The sequence below is a fragment of the Aythya ferina genome, assembly GCF_964211825.1.
Source record: "Aythya ferina genome assembly, chromosome: 26".
Taxonomy (NCBI): domain Eukaryota; kingdom Metazoa; phylum Chordata; class Aves; order Anseriformes; family Anatidae; genus Aythya; species Aythya ferina.
The window spans coordinates 4,925,893-4,946,462 of record NC_140324.1 but is presented as its reverse complement, the minus strand read 5'-3'; the positions used below and the strand labels follow the sequence as shown (position 1 = coordinate 4,946,462).

General features: G+C 54.5%; 2 protein-coding genes across 2 annotated transcripts; both read left to right on the top strand.

Moving 5' to 3' along the window:
• Nucleotides 1-57: 57 nt before the first annotated feature.
• On the top strand, nucleotides 58-5,271 carry COPE (COPI coat complex subunit epsilon). The gene is made up of 10 exons (XM_084498922.1): nucleotides 58-251; nucleotides 523-585; nucleotides 1,008-1,108; nucleotides 1,304-1,456; nucleotides 1,823-1,876; nucleotides 2,348-2,429; nucleotides 3,705-3,860; nucleotides 4,123-4,191; nucleotides 4,315-4,389; nucleotides 4,908-5,271. Exons 1-10 carry the CDS (start codon nucleotides 132-134, stop codon nucleotides 4,953-4,955), a joined length of 921 nt encoding a protein of 306 aa, XP_084355048.1. The 5' UTR covers nucleotides 58-131; the 3' UTR covers nucleotides 4,956-5,271.
• A 2,262-nt stretch (nucleotides 5,272-7,533) lies between these two features.
• On the top strand, nucleotides 7,534-20,553 carry CERS1 (ceramide synthase 1). Its single transcript, XM_084498921.1, has 7 exons — nucleotides 7,534-7,899; nucleotides 15,976-16,135; nucleotides 16,658-16,838; nucleotides 17,101-17,262; nucleotides 18,086-18,233; nucleotides 18,763-18,911; nucleotides 19,331-20,553. The coding sequence occupies exons 1-7, from the start codon at nucleotides 7,654-7,656 to the stop codon at nucleotides 19,371-19,373; spliced, it is 1,089 nt and encodes a 362-aa protein (XP_084355047.1). The 5' UTR covers nucleotides 7,534-7,653; the 3' UTR covers nucleotides 19,374-20,553.
• The last annotated feature ends 17 nt before the right edge of the window (nucleotides 20,554-20,570 follow it).

Here is a 20,570-nt window from a genome sequence, read left to right as displayed (position 1 = left end):
CTTCCGGCTACTCCATGACGTCACCCCTCCTCGCGCGCCTATTGGCAGGGGTGCTCTATCTCCATGGAAACGGCGGCTTCCGGCAGCCTTCGGGCCGCTTCCGGGGTAGGGACGTGGCTGAGGGAGGCGAGATGGCGGCGGGGTCGGGCCCCGGCGGGCAGGGCGGGGAGGCGGACGAGCTGTTCGACGTCAGGAACAGCTTCTACATCGGCGCCTACCAGGCCGCCATCAACGAGGCGCAGCGCGTCAAGGTTGGGGGTGGGCACCGGGGGGCTTTGGGGGGCACCGGGAGGGGTTGGGGGGGGGCCTCGGGGGCCTCAGGTAGGGCCTGGTTCTCGCCCAGCGCCCTCTGGGGGCTCGCCTGGGGCTGGGATGTGGTTGTGGGGGTCCCCGGGACTCTGAGGGCCCTGTTTTGGGGGTCCCCGGGGTGCTGAGGGCCCGGTCCTGGTGTCCTTGGGGTGCTGAGGGCCCCGTTTTGGGGGTCCCCAGGGTGCTAAGGGTGTTTTTCTGTTGTCTTTTCAGCCTTCCAACCCCGAGAAGGAGGTGGAGAGGGACGTGTTCCTCTTCCGAGCCTACATCGCCCAGGTGAGCCTCCTGCGCTGTGCTGGCAGCAGCGGGATCTGACCGGAGGTTGGGGTGGTTGTGAGCCCTGTGAGCTCAGCCTCACACACCTTGTGAGTCCTTCTGCGCTGAAATGTTGTGCCTTCTGCAGCAGGAACGTAATTACAGCTACAACAGGTTGTACGTAGGGTCCTGGTGACTAAATGAGACTTTTAAAAGAGGCGTTTTGTTTTAAAATGATGTGTGGGAAACACTCCTCGGTGTGGTTATGGAGTTTGGTGGTGTTTGTGGACTATGATGGGAGATGTAAAGTAGAAATTTGCTGTGTTTTTGTTTTATTTCTTGCTATCATTCTAACAAAGGTTTTACACGTAAGAAATGAACGGCTACTTTCTGTGTTCTTAAAAATGAACAAATTCTTGGTTCTTGTTTTTTCTCTCTAATAGAGAAAATACGGTGTTGTTCTGGATGAAATTAAAGCCAATGCCAGTCCCGAGCTCCAAGCAGTGCGCATGTTTGCAGAATATCTCTCGAATGAGAGTCAAAGGTAAGTCTGATAACAAGTCGGAAGTGAAACCTTGTCTGGCATAAAATATGTTTGTACGTGGAAAGCTTTGTGTAGCCTGGTCTTTATTCGGGGTGGGGTCTCTGTGGTTTTGCAGTGAATCTCAGAAAGGCAGAATTCTGGAGGACCAGGATCTTTTAAAGAAATATTTCGGTGTTTTTGTCTGTGCTCCTGCAGGGATGCAATTGTTGCTGATTTGGACAAGAAAATGGCAAAAAGCGTTGATGTAGCAAATACGACTTTCTTGCTGATGGCTGCTTCCATCTATTTCCATGACAAAAATCCTGATGCAGCTCTGCGTACTCTCCATCAAGGGGAAAGCTTGGAATGGTGAGTGTAACTCCATCCCTCATCACTGAGGCGTGTGCTAGCAAAGCTCTCCTTTCTAGGGAGAGTTGTAATAGAAGTCTCTATCTAGAAGGGCTGGCTTGTCTCTAAAAAGCTTTGAAGCCATTGAGAAACCGATGGGAGCTTTGCTTTCCAAGTAGTAAGTGATTTGGTGCACGATATGAAGTCTTATTGCTCCCTTGTGGAACTTAAGAATCTGGTTTATCGATTTGTGAGCATTCGGAACTGCTGAAGCGAGTCCCGTGGCACGGGCAGCGTGTTTCTGAGAGGCAAAAAGGTTCCTGCACAAAGAGCAGGGAGGGGTGAAGCATGCCACTGAGACAAGCACTTTGCTCTTCTTGGTTGCAGCATGGCAATGATGATCCAAATTCTTCTGAAGCTCGACAGGCTCGACCTGGCTCGGTGAGTTTGTGTTCTTTTTGTTTCTGAATTGTCTTCTTGTAGGGCGGGCTTTGATAAGAGAATGTGCTTCTCCCAGCCTCTGCCACGGTGCAGCAGAACACCTGCAATGGACAGTAAAACTTGTGTGTAGGTGTGCTGCAGATGGTTCTTGTTCTTTAAGGTGCAACAGCTTTGGAGATAACGTAGCTGGGTACAGTTAAAGAGGTGAAACGCGGGGTTTAACCTCACCTACAGCAGAACGTGGTTTGAATCTCTAAGCCTGGGTTTGTCCTTTCCTTAAGGAAATAAAAGAGGCCTTTCAGAGATTGCTTCAGTGAAATGTTTGTGCCTCACTACCAACTTACTGTGGCTGTTGTGCCATTGGGGTGGAAGACCTAAAGAGAGGAGCCTACAGCCTTTTGTTTGAATCTTAAAGAACCACGGAAGATGCCTCGTCTTTCTGTTATGACACTCCTAGTTTTGTACCTGCAGCAAGGAACTGAAGAAGATGCAGGAGCAAGATGAGGACGCGACCCTTACTCAGCTGGCTACTGCCTGGGTGAACCTGGCTATCGTGAGTATCTTCCACGAGGATCTGTAGCCTACAGTATGTGAGAAACAGCACTGGCACAAGACTCCCTGCTTTGTTCCCGATTCCTGCTCTCTTATGCCATCAGAAAAACGTTCAGTTTGATTTTTTTTTTTTTTTTTCCTTCCTTCAAGTAGCTATTTTGATGGGTTTTTCATCTGTGCTGCTTGGCTTTCAGCGCACACAGGAAAGAGCTAAACCATGCTCGGATAACTCAGAAAGCATCCCATTATAAAATGGAATACTGCAGCGTGACTTGCATCCAGACCTTGGAAATAGGCAGAGAACTACCTTTTTTCCCCTATAACTGTCTTTAAGCATGTCTGTGGTCCCACAAATAACAGGACAATACAAGCTGAACTCGATTCCAATGCATTGAGTGTGGTAGAACGAGCTGCCGTAGCTCCCTGTTTGTCTTCAGTTGTGGTTTCATTTTCTGAGCACAGATGTTTGGCACTTCCCACCCGTAGTTCTTCATCTGCCCTCCCATGTAAGCAAACCTGTCTCTGCAGAGCTAGAAACTGGCCTTTCACCTTGTTATTGTTCCACATTAAATCTTATGGTGCCTGCCCCAGCTGGCAAGAAACTTTATTATTATGAAATATTTCAAGTAATCAGCCAAAAATGTGTATTCTCTGGCAGTCCAGATGTCAGGTGCCTGAAACTAAGCAGTCTCCTAAAATTCAGTAAAGCCCCAGGGTGTTTAATAATACTGGTAAGACTTTTTTATTGTTCACTTAGTCTCATTATGAAATCTTTTGCACATAGCTGTTGCCTTACACCTTGTGTGTGGCTAAATTATCCCTAAGATCTTATTTTCCTCTAGGGAAACTCTTACCTCTAATCAATGGAAGCTGCTGCATCTATATAGAACCCTTCTGAAGCTGGAAGTTTTTGAAAAGCCAGGTGTCTGTACCTGGGTTTAATTATAAAATCTCATTTCATAATCCTTTATTACATCAGGCATCTGAAGTGGTTCTTCAGAAGTGTTATTTCTTTTTCTTTGAATGGAAACCTGGATCTTTTGATCATTTAAGTGGTTCTTAACATTTAATATTTTTGCATTTCTTTCATCTGCACTCTTACGCTGATCTGTTGTGTTAGAGGAGATGATGGGAATGCCAACAGCTGCTGGCGTTGGTTCTTAAGCATTTAATTTTATAACCCTTCAAACTTTGTGGCCTTCAACCACAGCAAGTTCACGCAGCCTTCTTAGCAATACATCGTAAAACTGTGCTTGTTTGTCTCCTCCCTCTGCAGGGTGGTGAGAAGTTACAAGATGCCTACTACATCTTCCAAGAGATGGCAGATAAATGCTCCCCAACCCTCCTCCTGCTTAACGGACAGGCAGCCTGCTACATGGCTCAGGGCAAGTGGGATGATGCAGAGGGAGTGCTTCAGGAGGCACTGGACAAGGTACAGCATGCTTTGGCCAGGCAGATCAGCTTGAATCCAAATACCTGTTGCTCCCATGGAGTAAAAAAGCAAGGAACATTGCCATTATGCTTCATGAAAATGCCACTAAGTGGTTGCTGTTAATACCTACCTTTACTTTACCTTTTCCAGTAAAGTGAGCTATGGGTTTGGCAGAAGTTGTTCTTGCAGAGCTGTGTTGGTTGTTATAGTCTCTCACGGTAGAGGTAAGTCACAAAGATCAGGTGATTGTTTTTATTTTCAGGACAGCAGCCATCCTGAAACCTTGATCAACTTCGTTGTCCTGTCACAGCACTTGGGCAAACCACCCGAGGTGAGGCTGATTTTTTTGTACTTGGCGAGCAAATCCGCCTGTGCTGCTGGGGTGGGTTTTATGTTCCTGGTGTGTGTGGTAACTTTTGGGTTCTGCAATTTTGTGTGTTCTCACTTCCATCAGGTCACAAACCGCTACTTGTCACAGCTGAAAGATGCACATAAAAATCATCCCTTCATAAAGGAATATCAAGCAAAGGTACTGATAACTTCCTAATACAAAACAGGATTTATGACTCCTAGCAGTGTTTTATGGGCTGAGTTGGTTGTTTACTGGTTAACATGACCACCATTCTGGGGGGGCAGGTCCATATTATTCCTGGGCTGTCACATCACTTGCCAGCCCTAGTGAGAGGTGTTGGGAAACAGCCAAGTGCTAAACAAAGGGACGTACCTGAAACTTGGGAAGATCAGCTTTGAGGTACAGGTTCTTAATCTGGGTTAGAAGTTTGTTACCATCAGACATTTATACAGAGGGACGATCCTTCTGGAAGAGAGGGAAGTGGGGGGTGAGGCAAGAAGGATAATTGGGAAGGGAAAATGAAACAAACTGGAAAAAATTGATAACTCTGGTCTAGGTGACCTGCTTTTTAAAATTCTTTTTGCCTTAGTAAACTGCAATCGTAGTGTTTTCTTCAGCTCAGAGGCAACACAACTGATAATAAATTTTCGGCAAAGTTCAAGCAGTGTTCATTTTATTCTGCTTCTGTTTTGAAGGAGAACGACTTTGACCGACTAGCCATGCAGTATGCACCCAGTGCATGAGGAGAGGGGAAGGAGCCTGCGAACCTGCTCTGTGGTACCTGGGAAGTGGGGTTGATACACAAAGCCTTTCTGGTAACATGGAAAAATGCCCTCTGCATCTTGGTCTGGCTTAACTCAGTGTGGCAGGGTCTTGTAATCCAGCAAGCCATTGCTGAAGTTGTATATAACACGTAGCTGCTCAAATTTGGTAGCTGAGAAGCCCATGTTCTGGCTTACTCGGTTCCTGAGCTGTTTAAAATACAGTGCAAATCCAGAGTTGCAACACTGTACCTTAAACATTCCTAATAAAGCCTTTTCTGGATCTGTGCACCCCCTACTTCACATTCTGGAATCCAAGTAATTCCAGGAACTGAGCCCTGTTGTAGGTACCGAGGATTTACTTACGGGAAGACTGTCAAGGTTTGTTTTAAGCATCCACCTTCACATGGGCAAACCCCGAGTTACGGCTGTTCGTCCACTCTGACTGATGATTCCTCCATTTAGGTCAGCACCCTCCGGAAGAAGGACGCCCAGCTGTAGGGTTTATTGCTGGTGAGAGGGAAAGCTACCCCAAAATAGAAATAATCCAACTGTAATAAGCTCAGCCCTGACCTTAAGTTGGTAAAATGCAGTAGCTCGTGTCCTGGAGCCAGGAAAGCATTAGATCTTCCTTTAACATAGCACATCCTGCAGTACATGTGAAAGTGTCCCCAGTCATTCTTAAAAATGTGATGGCTGCTCCACCTGACATGTCATGGAACATTCCAGATTCAACACCACGCAATTGTGCTTCTGTAGCCTTGGACTCCTGCGTAGCCTTTCAGCGCCCTGCGTGCCGACTGATTGTGTTCTGTCAGATGTGAAGAGCAGATGTCCAAGTGGAACCCTCAGCTGGGACCTCACGAGCTCTAATATTTGAATTATCTTTTGGAAAGTGCTTGGGGAGGGGGAGAAGAGGTTTATACTACACTGTAAATGTGTCTAACTGGCGTTTCCTTTGTGCCCACCTCGGCCTTGGTTGCTCTGAAAGGGCTCATTGTCTCTTCCCTTGGCTTGTTTAGCGAGCAGCTCTTTTCAGTGAGGGGTTATTCATGGTCCAGTCTTGAATGAATGTTTCCTTTGTGGAGCTGTCTGAGGGAGATGTGAAAGGGGCTTGTGTGCTCAGGGCAGCCATTACCCACTTGATGGGCCATGATAAATTGACTTAAAAATGTAAACAATAAAAGCAAGTGGCATAGTAGGAGCCAGCGCTGTCAGTGTGAGAATAGGGGAACATGTTGTTCAGCCTTCTGAGAGGGATGAATTTGTGTTTTCTCATAGCTGTCCCAGACCAATTAGAGAAGTTCAAGAAAGCTTGAAAGCGAAATGACTCTCCCAGAATGGCTGTGGGCAGAGCCATGACTTCAAATGGCATAAAGCTCATATTTTTCTTGAAGTTAGAATTCCTCAGCTGAGTTTTCTATTTATAAGTGATTATTTTTTCTCTCTCTAGTAGCAAGGATCCCCCATCTGCAGTCTAGCTGGTTGTTTAGGTGCATTAGGGCACCACTTACCCTTCCTGGCTCACACTGAACACGGCTGTGCTGCCCTAGTGCCTTTGCTCTGCAGTTCCTGTGGTGCCTCAGCAGGAGAGAACATAGGTATCAGCGTTTCAGGAGGATTTTCACCTTAAACTTGCATTTCTGAGCAATCCAAAGGGTTGACTGTCCATAACTGTCACTGCACTGCTTTTAAACATACTGATAAGGAAACTCCTCTTCTGTGAACCAGCAACTTGTGCGTGCAAGCTGCCTGCCCTTTGGGGGAGGTGTTCAAGAAGGTCTGTCATAGGGGGTGACCTTTTTTGGAGGAGTTTGCATTTCTTCAGGTGCATCTTGTTATCCCAGAGCCTTCTCTCTCTTAACTACAGCAGGTGCAAAAGTTTAATGGTGGTATGGTGGAAACACCTGCTGGCTTTGCACTGCAGTACTTTGTTGACCTCTGTAAGGAAAGGTTAAGTCTTCCTGCTGGTTTTGGGGAGACCTATAGAAAAGAGAGAGGGCTAGAGAAGTGGGAAAAAAGCTGTTAAGGAGCAAACATTCAGGATTTTGAACATGGAGGACTGCACAAGCCTGTTGCTGGACGTTTCTGAGGCACTGTGGGTAACTTCCAGCTCCCCCAGCGGGTGTACCATGGCACACACAGCTGTTTTCCACTGTCATGTCATTAATTGTCATCTTCGGACACAGAAATACCACCATTTGTCCCCAGATCTCACAATTGGAGCGACTCCAGCCCATTGTCACGGCTCATCCTTCAAGCGTCTTGCTTTTTTTGTGCAAGAAATTCCCCCATCACCTCCTTCAGCACGTCTCGGGGCTGCTTCCCAGGCCCTTAATGAACCAGAGCTCCTCTCCTCCATGCTAATTACCACCGCCCCCAACTCCTGGGGCTCCTCTCCGTGCTAATTACCACCCCCACTAATAACCCAGGGCTCCTCTCCGGCCCCACCAGCGGCTCCTCCCGCAGCAGCCGGGCACCGCACACCCCCCCCCCGGGGGGCTGGAAGAAACGAGCGGATCCCGGAGGAGGGGGCCGAGCCTTGCATTGGGGGCGGCTCCTACAGCCCGGTACCGGCGGTGGCGGACAGGGGGGGGCCGTCCCCGACTCCCGGAGCTTGCGCGGTGCCTCTGGGCACCGCTGGGCACGGCGGGGCCATGGGCAAGCAGCGTTGAGCGCCATGCAGCAAACGGAGCCGGTGGCCGAGCCGGTGGCCGAGCCTATGCCCGGGTACGGGCAGCTGCTACGGCTCGGTTATGGCAGCCTGGCCGCAGCCGTGAGGAGCTGCAACGATTGCGGCTGGGAGCTGGCGAGGACGACGTGGGCCGAGAACGCGCACCTGGGTTGGGGCGAGGTGCTGCTCTGCGGGCTCGCTGCCCTCGGCTGGACCGCGCTGCGCCGCGCTGCCGCCCGCCGCCTCTTTCGGGTCGGTCCCCGGAGCGAGGGGTTTGGGGTGGGGGGGCCACCGGGGAAAAAGGGAGGAGGAGGAGAGGGGATGGGGAGGGCACTGGGTAGAGCCGGGGGGATGAAGGAGGGTGGTGGGGGGATCGGTTGGCTTCATTTGGGGTTGCATCCTTGGGGGGGGGGGGGGGTGTTTAGGGAGCTCCCAGCCTGGGTTAAATGCTGGGGGTCTGTTGCATGGGGAGTTTATTCTCAGCCTGGGGTTCAATCCCAGGTTCTCTCGCTTGGGGAGCTTGTCCTCCCACCCTAGGGTTAAATCTTAGGGGTCCATTGCATGGGGTGCTTGTCCTCCCAGCCCGGGTTAAATCCTGGGGCCCCCTTGCATATAGATCTCATCTCACCCTGGGGTTAAATCTTGGGTGTCTTGTTGCGTGGGGATTTCATACTCCCACCCTAGGGTTAAATCCCAGGGGTTCATTGCATGGGGAGCTCGTCCTCACACCCTGTGGTTAAAACAGGGGGGGGTCCATTGCATGGGAAGGTCGTCCTCCTGCCCCAGGATGAAATCCTGGGGGTCCATTGCATGGGGAGTTTATTCTCCCACCCTGGGATTAAATCCCGGGTCCCCTTGCTCGGGGAGTTTGTCCTCCCACCCTAGGGTTAAATCCTGGGGATCTATTGCATGGGGAGCTCATCCTCCCACCCTGAGGTTAAATCCTAGGGGACCCTTTGCACAGGGAGCTCGACCCCCTTCATTTAAGGCTGCCTCCCGGGAGGCTCTCTGTATGGGAAACCTCATCCTCTGTCCCCTGGGGCTGTATGCTGTATGGGGGCTGATTCACGAGAGGTCTCACCCCCATTTTCCCCTATGCTCTGGACCAAGCACCCTCTGCATGGGAGAGCTCTCCCCGTTCCCCAAATAGCGGGGTTGGGGAGGATTTGGGGGTTATTTCTCGCACACAGCCAGGCCGCACCAGCTGTGCACGGGGGAAGGAGGGGGCCACGTTCCTGCGTGTCATCTGCAGTTCGCATGAAAAATGTCCTTCCCCGCTTTCCCTCCTGGCGCGACGGCGGCGAGGATGGCGTGGGGATGGCTGTGCTGCAGTGCCGGGCTGACCTTCAAGCGTGGGGGATGCAGGGATGCCTGCAGCCAGCCCTCGCAGCCTCCAAACGGGGTCTGCTGGCTGTTGTCCCCCCTATTAATATAGCACTGCGTAAGGGACGGAGCGAGCAGGACGTCCCCGAGGGCGAGGAGTAGCCCTCTGTAATTTTTTGCTGTGAAAAGCATCCGTAATGAACCGAGACCTCCCCTTTCCCTCTGATGGCTCGGTCCCAGCAGAGGCGATTTCTAATCCACGCTGCCTTCTGAGAGATGTGCTGTGCATGCTGCTGGCCATTCCTCTGGCCTGGGGAGGAATTAAAAGCCGAAGTAATGCAGGTGCCATGCTCTGCAGCTCGTTACTGCGAGGTGATGGAGCACAGGCTGCCCAGAGGGGTTGTGGAGTCTCCTTCTCTGGAGAGCTTCAAACCTGCACATATAAAATCCTGTACAACGTGCTCGGGGTGACCTGCTTCACCAGATGATGTCTGGAGGTCCCTTCCAACCTCATCCATTCTGTGATTTGGGGATTTTGGTGCAAGTCCCCAGCCCTCAGAGACGCAGCCCCAACCGTCCCCTCACCGCCCCATGAGCATGGTGGCACGTGGCCCTGAGGGAGCTCCTCAAGCGCAGATCTCTGTGTCTACATGGGTCGGGCCTGGTTCCCTGGGGAAATCCCTTCCTTCAGAGGCCGTTTCACAGATGACAGGGTGCGAGGTGGCTTTCTTCGATTAGAATATCAAGAGTTAGAGCTTTCCTCTCTGCCCTGTGTGCCGCTGAGGCCTGCCTCTCAAGCAGCTCTGCCTCCACCGCTCTGAGTTGCCTTTGCTTGCCGGTGACATGAGGTGAAGTTTCACCTCCTGCAAAGCTCCAGTCCCAGTCTGGAGCCGTTTGAAGCTGTTGAAGTGGTTTGTAGGCGAGGTGTGAGGTAAAATGTGCTGGCCTTTGACGTGGGGCTGAGTTTCACCTCGTTGCCTGCACCCCTGTCTGCCTGGGGCTGCTGCTTGGCTGCGTGCCGTGCCTGGGACCGCTGGGGTGAAGGAGGCTGGAGGTACCCCTGGGTCTGTCCTAATAAACTTGGAGGCATTTCCTTCGTGCTCCAGTCCCTCCTTGTGTCAGGCTCACCTTTACAGAGCGAGAAGTAAGCTGAGTGTGAAAAAACCCCACAAGAGCCCGCTCGGTGCCCTTGGCGGACACTTGGCAGCAGGCGCCATGCTGAGGTGTCGTCCCTCGGAGAAATGGGTCACGGCTGTAATTGCAGAAGGGCCAGCAGGGCTGAGCAGAGCTGGTTCTTGTGGCTACACCTGCGTGCTGCAGGGATGAGATGCCGAGCGAGCGTGCGATACCATCAGTTTCCTCCCAGCAGCCTAGGTGGAGGGGCAGCAGCAGGGAGAGACGGCTCTGTGTGTGTATGTATTTAGTTATTGACTTGCAGCTTTTCTCAGTTTATTCGGCTGGATTTGCTATGGGAAAAGCTGGAGGTTGTTGTGGCTTTTCTCTTAAAACCTCTGGCAGTTTTTAAGGAATTAGTTTGTATTGTGTGGTCCCTGTACGAGCAGCAGTGGAGCGGGTCATTCGGCAGCAGAGCAAACGGCTTCATCTCTGAGGGAAGGGAAAAGCTGGGAAGAGAAAGTAAAACCTTCTTGTTCAGGTTCCCTGGGAGGGAACTTTTATGATCAGGGCCCTTTGCTTCTCGATGGAGGCTCAACGAGCATCCTTTCTCCTTTTGAGTCTCCTCACATTCCCTGCAAGAACTGAAGCATGGTTATAAAACCGAGCCCGCTCAGCGTCCGGAGAACGCAGCCTTCCTGCGCGTTACTTATAAAGGACAGATCTCGCTGCCTGGATCGTGATTCTCGGCCTCCGAAGAGGAAGTGACTCTCACCACAAGACCTTGAAGCGTAAAGTGCACCGTGCTCAGCTCTGGCTGCGAGCACTCCTCTGCGCAACGCGTGCCTCGGAGCCCTGTACCTCTTCCTGTGCTGTCTGCCCTATTTTATTTTTATCGGTGGGAGCGAAAGGACAGCGGCTGGGCTCCTCGCTCTCATATCGGACCGCAGCTCCGTTTAACCTCCGCCACAAAATCGCATCATCGTTGGGTTGAAGGAGTGGTAGAGGTTGTTCGTGTCACTGGGGCGTTGGTTAGGATTTGAGAGTGTGTCCTTTTCACCTGTTAAAACTGCTCGGTCTGTGTCTTGCCTTAGACGTGGTTTTCCCGTCATCCTTTGAGCAAAGACAGCTTTTGGCCTGTTGCCTCTTTTTCACAGAATCTTCGCTGGCTACAAATATGGAAAGGAGTTGTTTTGGTGTAGGAAAGATCCTAAGGAGCTGAGCAAATGCGAATCACCAGATAGGGAGGGGCCCTGCAATCAGTTGTGATGGGGGCACGGGCATCCCCACAAAGGGCTGAGAGACATTTCCTTCCCCTCTGAGCTCTGCCCTGGGAGTCCCGTGGGCTTCTGAGAGCACAAACCTGGATAATACTCAGAGCACATCTGGTTGTACCAGCTCACAGGAGCTGCTGATCACTTCCACGTATGAAGACCAAGCCAGGCCCAAGTAGATGTTCCCTCCTCCTGAAGCTTCCTCGGTTTGTGCCCTGTCCTGCCGTGGTTGGTGGCTCAGCTCCATCGGTCACTGAAAGCCGCTGTCCTTGGCATGTTCCCTGCACAGAGTGGCTGCAGCCAGACCTGAGGAGTTGGGTTAAAAGACACAACCCGAGCATCTCTGCGTCCCCTCCTGCAGGGCAGCTGAGCCGAGCAGTGCTCCCTGCTGCTGGGATTTGAAGCCCCCGCGAGCAAAATCTGTTCTGAATCAGTTCCCATTCTCTGAATCTGGTGACTGCCACATAGCCCCTCTGTCCCCAACGGCTGCCTGCCTTTTTTCTGCAGTGGGTGAATATTTTCCATTTTTGGCCCAGATGCCAGCCAGCTTGCTGGCTTAGCGGTGGTGAAATTTGGAGGACGTTGCAGCGTCCTCTGCAAGGAAAAGCATTGTGTGAATTGGAGAATGGCCCTGGGAAAGGGGGTTTCTAGGTAAGTGATACAGCCTAGTCCCGGGAAGGATGCGACAGTTGAAAAGCAGCGCTCTGTTATCCCACCCAGTGATTTATGTAACTTTTCTCTATCCTATGCTATTGTCAAGACTTTTTTCCAAACCCCAGAAATGGGCACGTGAGTAGAGGAGAATTCTCCTCCCCCAAAACCCACCACCCACAGCAAGCTCTGCTGCGAGCAGAGGACACCTCCTGCGCCCCCGGGGAAGGGCAGCCTGCCTGACAGCTCCCCGGCTCGCCCCACTGCGCTCTGCCCGGCGTTTGAAGCACGAGCCCTGCAAGCTCAAGGGGAGGAAGCCACAACAATGGCTCTTTTCTTCGCCCAGGGACTGAAGCCGCGCTGCTGCGGCGTCTCGGAGCGGGGGCTGCTTCCCCCGTGCTGCTGTGTCAGCGTGCAGCCATGGGGAGGTTTGTCAGCCCCCGCAGCACCCTCTTGGCAGCTGTGGCAGGTCTCGCCGAGCTCTGCTGTTGCTTTGCTCTCCGAGGGGTGAATTTTACTGCTTGCAGAGGAACCGAGGGAGAAGTGCTGTCCGTTGGCTTGTTGCAGTTCTCCTGGTGCATTTTATTACGTGTTTATCCGGGAGGCGTTGTCCCGAGGGTGGAGAAACTGAGGCACTGAGAGCTTCAGTGCCCGGTGTAACGGAGCAACAAGAGCTGGAGGGTGACAGCCCTTGGGCCCACAGCCTTCAGGAGGTTCATTTCTTTAGATCTAGCGAGTGGTGATGTTTTCCTGGGCCTTCTGCAGGCTCCGTGCTCCATCCCCGGTGTGGCTGGGGGTGGCAGCAGGTCTGGGAGCAGCAACCAGGTTGGTATGGAGGGGATATGGTCCTTGGGGTCCACCACAGCTCTGAGAACCACGAGTGGGGCTGCTGCCACCACGGAAGGGGCCGTAGCTGGTGGCCGTGGGCAGGTTTCGAATCCGAGCTCTGCTCGCTCGTCATTATCATCTGCATTGAGGAGAGGCTGATGTAGAGCTGCCAGCTCCCTGGGCTGAGGATGCTGCGTGCCAGCCGTTCCTTTGTGTCCCCCTGGGAAACTGGCAGTGCCCAGAAAGCAGACGCAGCGCGGCTGGGATCTGGCCAGGTCCTCGTCTCGAGGCTGGGGAGGGGGCAGAGGCGATGGGAGCAGCCTGGGGATCCGATCCCTCCGCAACAAGCTTCGATTCATAGCCCATCGCTGCGAGCCTGCCAGCTTGCTGGCAGGGCTCCTGCCCTGCTGCGAGAGCTACTCGTGGATTTAAGGGGATGCTCAGCTTTCCCCTAGCGCCTCGGGCTGCGAAAAGGAAGCCAGCACGTGTTTGCTTTTTGCAGGATTTATTTTTTTTTTATTATTTGACACTTCAGCAGTGCTGCAGGCAGCGCCGGTTTCGATTCGGTTTCTCTTTCCAGCTCCCGCAGGTCGTGAGAGGTGGTGCAGAGGGGGCGGCCACGGCCCCCAACCCCGCTCCCAGTTCACCTGCAGGTGAATCACAAGCTGCTGGTGGAGGTTTGCGTGGGGGTCAGGGCGAGGAGGGGAGAAGGAGAGCTTTTCCGTGAAGCCCCATCGCTTGCCAAGAGCTCCGGGCTCTTCCAGCTCCGCTCTTCCCACCGCAGCGCCGTCACCCGTGGCAACAAGCATCCCTCCCTGCAGCATTGCCATGGGAACGGCAGCCGGAGGCATCTCCCACCCCGAGCATCTCCCACCCCAGGGACGGGGCTTTTTTTTTTTTCCCCAGGTTTTGGTGGCACCTCCCCGCGGGCAGCCCCTTGTCCCCCTGCTGCAGGTCTGGGGGATGTTTCTCTCCGACTTTCCCCAGGGTGAGGAGCTCCACAGAGCCAGCTCCGGGTTTGCTGCACTGCTGCGATCTCTGCCAACAGCCCCAGCATCCGTAAAATCCATCTTGGCTTGGTGGCGTGTGCCAGCCCCACAGGTGACGGTCCTTTTCTAAGCTGTGCCCACCTTGGGGTAGAAATGCAGTGTCCTTCCCTCTTGGCGGGGGGGAACTGAGATGCAGAGAAGCAGCTGAATGACTTGGCTCTGGTTTTGAGGCTGGGACTTAGTTTGATGCATCCTAAACCTTGCCCAGCATCCTAACTCCAGCCCCAGCTGAAGAGGCCAGGAGGGGCAGGGGGCTCCCCAGCTCGCTGCCGTCGCAGCGCCTTGAGCTGTCCCCACAGCCGAGCCGCTTCCGTGCTCCACTTTATGGAGACACAAATAATTCATGCTTTCAGGGCTCGGGACTTTCTGTCTCTGCATTATTCATTCACCCTTCGAGCTTCCTTCTCTTTTTCCTGCCGTGGCTCCTGGTGGAAGAAGCCCTGGCAGCGGCGCGCTCCCGGTCTCACCGTGAGAGCCGTGCTCTGCGTGCCAGCTGCCAGGGGGAGGCCGGAGCTGCCCCTCTGTAGCTGGAGGGGATGTGGGCAGCTTGGCAGAGCGCTGCGGGGCCGGAGCTTCCAGGTCTGAATTTCCCAGCGCTGGTCAGAGCCTAGAACAAAGCCCTTTTGGGCTGGGAGCTGGGAGCTTTGAAAAAATCTGACACAGAGAGGGGCTAAAAGCCAGGCCGGCCTCTGCCTGGGGACAGCTGGAGCCTTAATATAGCCTTTGAGCATCGAGGAGCCGAGCACTGGCTGCAGAAAGTGCTGACCTGGGGCAGGCTATGGTTACTTTGCAAGCAGTTTGTTTTCAGCTCCAACTTATCTGGTCCCTCCCGCTGGAGCTCTCTCACCCCGGGGGCCTTGGGGTGTTATCAGCAGCGGTGATCCCCGCGGGACCTTGAGCGAGGCTCCCTGCTGCTGGCCGCTCTGCCGGGGCTGACAGGGCTCTGTCAGTCCGGTGACGAGAAGCAGAAACGGTGCCTGGTGTTGCTCACTTGCCACGGAGAGGGGACGTCAGTCCCTGGAGCTGGGGCTGAGCTTGGGGTGCGCTCGGCAGGCGGCATCGCTCGCGCCTCCTGCAGCAGGCACCCTGTCCGGGATGCAGGGCAGCGTTTGCTGCTCCCTTTAGCTCCGAGAGAGCTGATGCTGTGGTGATGCAAAACACGCTGGGGTTTTGCTTTTGCTGTCGCTGACCTCGTGGCCCAGCTCTCGCTGTTGCAGGGAGCCGCGTGGTGCTCGTGGTCGGAGCGAGAAAGTTTCATTCTTAATCGCGCCAGCAGGCTGCTCGTCCTCCCGTTTGTCTCTTTGGCCATATTTGGGGAGGCTTCGCCTCCTCTTCCTGAGCCCTGGCTGGTAGGAGGGGTGCTGCAAACCCCGGGGAGAAAAAAAACAGCAGCCTTGCAGTGCTGGTCAGCCAGGAGAGCTGCCAGGGATGAGCGTGGGGAGGTGTGAGCAAGCAAGAGGTGCCCCAACCCTCACTGCCTTTAAAATCGGCCTCCTCTGGTGCTGGTTGCCCATGGAGAGGGGTCCTGTGCCGTGCTGGGAGGCAGCAGCAGGAGCCGTGCATTTGGTTCTCTGCAAGGAGAGCTCACCCAAAGTGCTTCCTCGCTTGAAAGCTTCTTTTCTGGGAGTTGGTGGTGCCATAAAGTTGGTGCGCACGGGGCGGCATCGTTACGGCCTCCTCCTCTGGGCTTCCTGATGCAGATGGGGCTCGGCCTGATTGAATTTGGTATTGACTCGGTTCTCCAAAAGCCAGCTGTGCTCCTGGAGCGACGGTGGTGGAGCGGTGCCCAGGCTGGGATGCATGCTGTGGGCTTCCTCCTCCTCCAGGCTCTGCTTTCGCAGCTTCCCCGCGCGGCCAAGGCTGAGCGAGCGGCTCCCTGGCCTTGCAATTCTCCCTGCGGACTCTTCCTAGAGCCTCTTCACCCTCCTTAGTCACGCTGCAAAAAAAAAAAAAAAGCCAGAAAAAACGGGGCTCGTGTCCCTGGTTTTGCCCTGCCTGGTGGTGGAGCCTTGGGGGTTCCCTGAGTTCTGCCTTGGGCTCGCCGGGGTCCCTCTGCCCTGCATGACGACACTTCTCCCCTCTCCTTGCAGCCCTTCGGTGAGTGGTGCAACTTGCAGCCCAAAGATGCTGCCAAGATGCCCGAGAGTGCCTGGAAGCTGCTTTTCTACACGTTATCCTGGTCGTATGGCACCTACCTGCTCTTCTTCACTGACTACCCCTTCTTCTATGACCCTCCGTCTGTCTTTTATGGTACAGTAAGAAGCAGGGAGAAGCGGGTTTGGATGAGGATGTCCAGGCTGTAGGATAGCTGAGCTGAGTGAGGGAATTGGGATTGGTGGGGGCAAAATTCTCCGACTGAACCCCCCCAGATGGCCTTTTCCATGATGCTGCGAGTGCAGAAAGGGCACAAGAGGCTGCCTCCGTTCGTTACAGAGAGAGTGTCACCTAGTGGCTACTGCAGACAGCAGGGACTGGGATGCCTTCGGCTACGGAGGGTAAAGGATTTGAGCAGTTAAATGAAGAGGGAAGTAAATCAAGGCTTCTGCCCTCAGTCTCGGAGGGGAACGGGTCAACCTGGCACCAGGATACCCGGGTCCTCCTCCAGCCTTTGCCCCTTTTCCACCAGGGAGGTCCCGAATGGGAGCTGAGGCCACCTGGGGCAGCTCTGGCTGCTGCTTGCTTTTTGCTCTCTGCTCTCCTGTCTCTCTGTGGCTGACGAAGGCTCCGTGCTCTCAGCTCTGGGCTCACCTGGCTGTCTTTGTCCCTCTTCAGGCTGGAAGAAGGGCATGGACGTGCCCACGGACATCGCCATCGCCTACCTGTTGCAGTGCAGCTTCTACGGGCACTCCATCTACGCCACCGTCTACATGGACACGTGGCGCAAGGACTCAGTGGTCATGCTCCTCCACCACGTCGTCACGCTGACCCTCATCGCCTTCTCCTACGCCTTCAGGTGAGGGATGTTGCTGTGCCACGCAGCCAAGGCCTTGGTTTTTCCGTGTGTCTTGTGGCTATGTCCCAGGAGGACTCTTTCTGGGTCAGGAAGGATTTTTCCCTCCTTACTGCTATCCCTGGCTCCGTGCTCCTCCTCGTGAGCCACCACACGGTGCCATAGAATTCAGCCTGGGTTATTCTGGTGCGATGGGTGGTGTGCGGTGGGTGCCCACACCGACTCACTGCCCCCACGTCTCCCTCCCTGCCCCGCTCTCCCGCAGGTACCACAACGTGGGCATCCTGGTGCTCTTCCTGCACGACGTCAATGACGTCCAGTTGGAGTTCACCAAGCTCAACGTCTACTTCAAGCACCGGGGGGGTGTCTACCATCGCCTCAACGATGTCATCTCCAACGTCGGCTGCCTCACCTTCAGCGTCAGCTGGTGAGTTTGCCTGCCTGCCCAGCCCCGATCCCGCTTCCAGCCGTGTCCCCACCAGCTTTTGCAGCCCCCCTGGTGCCGCAGGGCACAGCCCTGCTGGGTGTGAGTGCCTGGAAACCAGCCGATCCTATAAACTGTTTGGGAAGAGGTTCCCGCAGAGCCTGACCCCATGCTGGGCTTGGAATCCTTCTGTAGTCACTTTGCCGTCTGTCACCACCCAAGTGCCTGTGAAATCTCGCTTGCAGCATGACAAATGACCCCAGGGGAGGAGGAGCTGTTTCCATTTTCCCACTCCTTTGGTTTTAGCAGCAAGGAGCAAATGTCCCAGATTCCAGGCTCGTTGCTCCTCCTGGGGAAAAGCAGGAGAGGAGGATGAAGAACGGGGATGAGTAAGGCAGGTTGTCACTGCTGATGTGTCCCTTTGTCTCCCTCCTCCTCCCCGCAGCTGCTCGGGAAAGCAGGGGCGGCAGCAGGAGCTGTCGATGTGAGGGGGAGGAGAGCGAGGAAGATTTTAGTGATAAAGCCAGGATGCACAGGTCTAAGAAACCCTTCCAGTTTTATTCCCCTCCTGTCCCCCATCCAGCTGAGAAAATCTGCCTCTACCCTGAGAGGCAGATCTCCTCTGGTGCCCAGCCTTTTCTGCCCGTGGTAACAGTGCTCTCCCTTCTGTACCTGCCTTTTTGGGGGGCTGTGTGAATTCCTGTCCAGAACCAGGCCTTTAAACCCCAATCAGATCCAGATGGAAGGGAGGCTGTGGCTGGAAGAAGCTGCCTGGGGTCCCCGTGGGCCATTAACCCCCCCTCTGCTGCTCCCTCTGCCCCACCAGGTTCTGGTTCCGTCTCTACTGGTTCCCCCTCAAGGTCCTCTACGCCACTTGCCACTCCAGCCTCCAGACGGTGCCCAACATTCCCTTCTACTTCTTCTTCAATGCTCTGCTCCTTGTGCTCACCCTGATGAACATCTACTGGTTCCTGGTGAGTCGGGGGAGCTCGGCGACCCTCCGCTGGCTTCTCCCACCTCAGCTGCAGCTGCGTAACGCCGGCCCGGGGTATTTGGGGTGCTGCAGGGGTGGGGAAGCACAGGGATTTGGTGGGGAGGAGAGGAGGGAGGCTTGTGTCAGTGCCCTGTGTGCTAGAATTCAGATCTGAATCAGATCTCGCACCCTGCGGATCGAAGGGAAGGAACAGGGACAGCAATTGGGACTGCCATAGCCCGGGGGGCTCCTTGGCACTGCAGCAGGCTGGAGCTTGATGCAGGTGTGAATCCCACAGCGTTTCCTGAGGGGTGAAGAGCGTGGGCTTGGAGGGCTCACAGCAACAAGCTCAACCCTGGGCAGGGATGGCTGAAATCTGGTAACGGTACCTGCAGGAGCGCTGCCTCCCACTCCAGGGTTTTGGCCCCTTTTTGGGGCTGAGGACAGCAGAGAAACGCCCAGTTAGTGAGGGCTTCGGTGGGACGGCTGCACCCCGCGTGTCCTGGCTGATGGTGTCTCTCCCTCCACAGTACATCGTCCTCTTCGTGGCCAAGGTGCTGATGGGGCAGATGCAGGAGGTGAACGACGTGCGCGAGTACGACGTGGAGGACAGCAAGAAAACCGCCGTGGCTAAGAAGAAGGAGGGTGGGCTCCAGCTGCCCAGTGCTCTGAAAGAAGGGTGCGTGGGCAGGGGGAGATGCAAACAGCACCCGTGGGTGGAGGGGAAGATGCCCTGGGGTGTCTTTCAGAGCGTGCTGGAAAACAACAGGGTGCCGTGATGCAGAGTTTAAAAATTGGTGTTGAGAGCAGGAGGAACTTTGTCTCCCTGTGACATTGAGGTGTGTCAGTCCAGTTTTGTCCCGCGAGTCCTCACCAGACAGGGCTGGCTCTTCACTGAGCAGCATCTGCACCTCGTGCGGTGAGGACGAAGTCTGGCGGGATGCTGGAGCCTGCAGAGCAGGTCTGGCTGACTGGGAACCAGGCTGAAATTGTCTTCGTGAGCCTGTTAAGGCAGGTCTGAGCTCGGCAGCGATTCGTGAAGGTGAGGGAGGGAGAGTGGGTGCTGAGGCTGATTGTCTGCTCTGCTCTCTTTCGCAGGATGCACCTGAAGAACGGACTTGTAAAAGACAAGCGGTTGTAAGAGAAGCGTGGCTGCTGCAGCCTGGGCAGCCTGGCAGGATCTGGGGACTGAGCCAGGGCCCGACACTCAAACCCAGCAAATGAAAGGCACAAGAAGAACTTCATCCCCGATACCCCTGCGTCCCCTGCCTGGAGCTGGGGAAGAGATGCCACTGATGGGAACAGGGCTTGACCCGATGCTGATGTGCTTTCTGTAGCCAGTACGTGCTGGTTCAGTTGAGAGGCTGTGGCTTTGCTGGTCCAGGTAGGATTTGGAGCTGGCTTTAGGTCCCCTGGTGTTTCTTCTGTCGCTCCATCCCCCAGCTATTCTCAGCCCCGTTGTGATTTCCCATCTTTATTTTTGGTCCCTTCCAACGACCCTGCCTCAGCAGCACTGCAGGGGCTTCGGACCTAGCATCAAACTGGAGAGGGAAACATCCTCTGCTCACTGCCACCACTGTCCCAGGCCAGGGGAGCCCAAAGCCAGCTCTGCTCCAGCTGCCAGCAGGCACTAAGGAAGGGTTTGCAGGGCACCTCTGAGCCTCGCTGACCAGGAAGGGTCCCTAACACGGAGCTGTCCCTGTGCACCTCGAGGCTGTAGCACGCAGCAGTTCCCACGTGCAGGTCTGCCTGGAAACCCAGCCCTAGAGCGTTATTCCAGCCTCCTGCCCTCTAGGATGAGGACCAGGACATCTAAATTGCTCAAAACGCCCCTGTAACTCTTACAGTTCCTTAAAAAGCCAGCCCTGAGCACAGCTCGTGCAGGGTCCCCAATCTCCAGACTCTGGCCCAGCGATGTCTGCCTGCTCGAGTGCAGAACAAAAATTCTCAGCTCCCTGCGGTGGTTTTCCAGGCAGCACCAGCCCCGAGCCTTGCAGGATCCCCGAGGCCAGGCTGGGCCACGTGCCTCTTTGCTGGGAAGCCGTCAGGATTTTACTGCCCTCGGTCTGAGCCCGTCCCACTGTTCCCCTCTCGCAGGACCCGTCCCCGCAGCGCCCTGGGAAGCAGAGCTCCCCCCAGCCGGGGACAATAGGCAGGGAAGGGGGATTCAGGGCATCGATTCCAGGGTGGCTAATTGTTGTTTTATTTGTATTTTTTGTTTGTTTGTTTTTTTCTATTTGGTCTCGCAATGATGATTCAACTCCAGGCCCACTGTGTGCGCCTCAGGGAAAGTTCCTCAGTAAACAGAAAGCAAAATGTGACTTTGGCTGGATGGAAA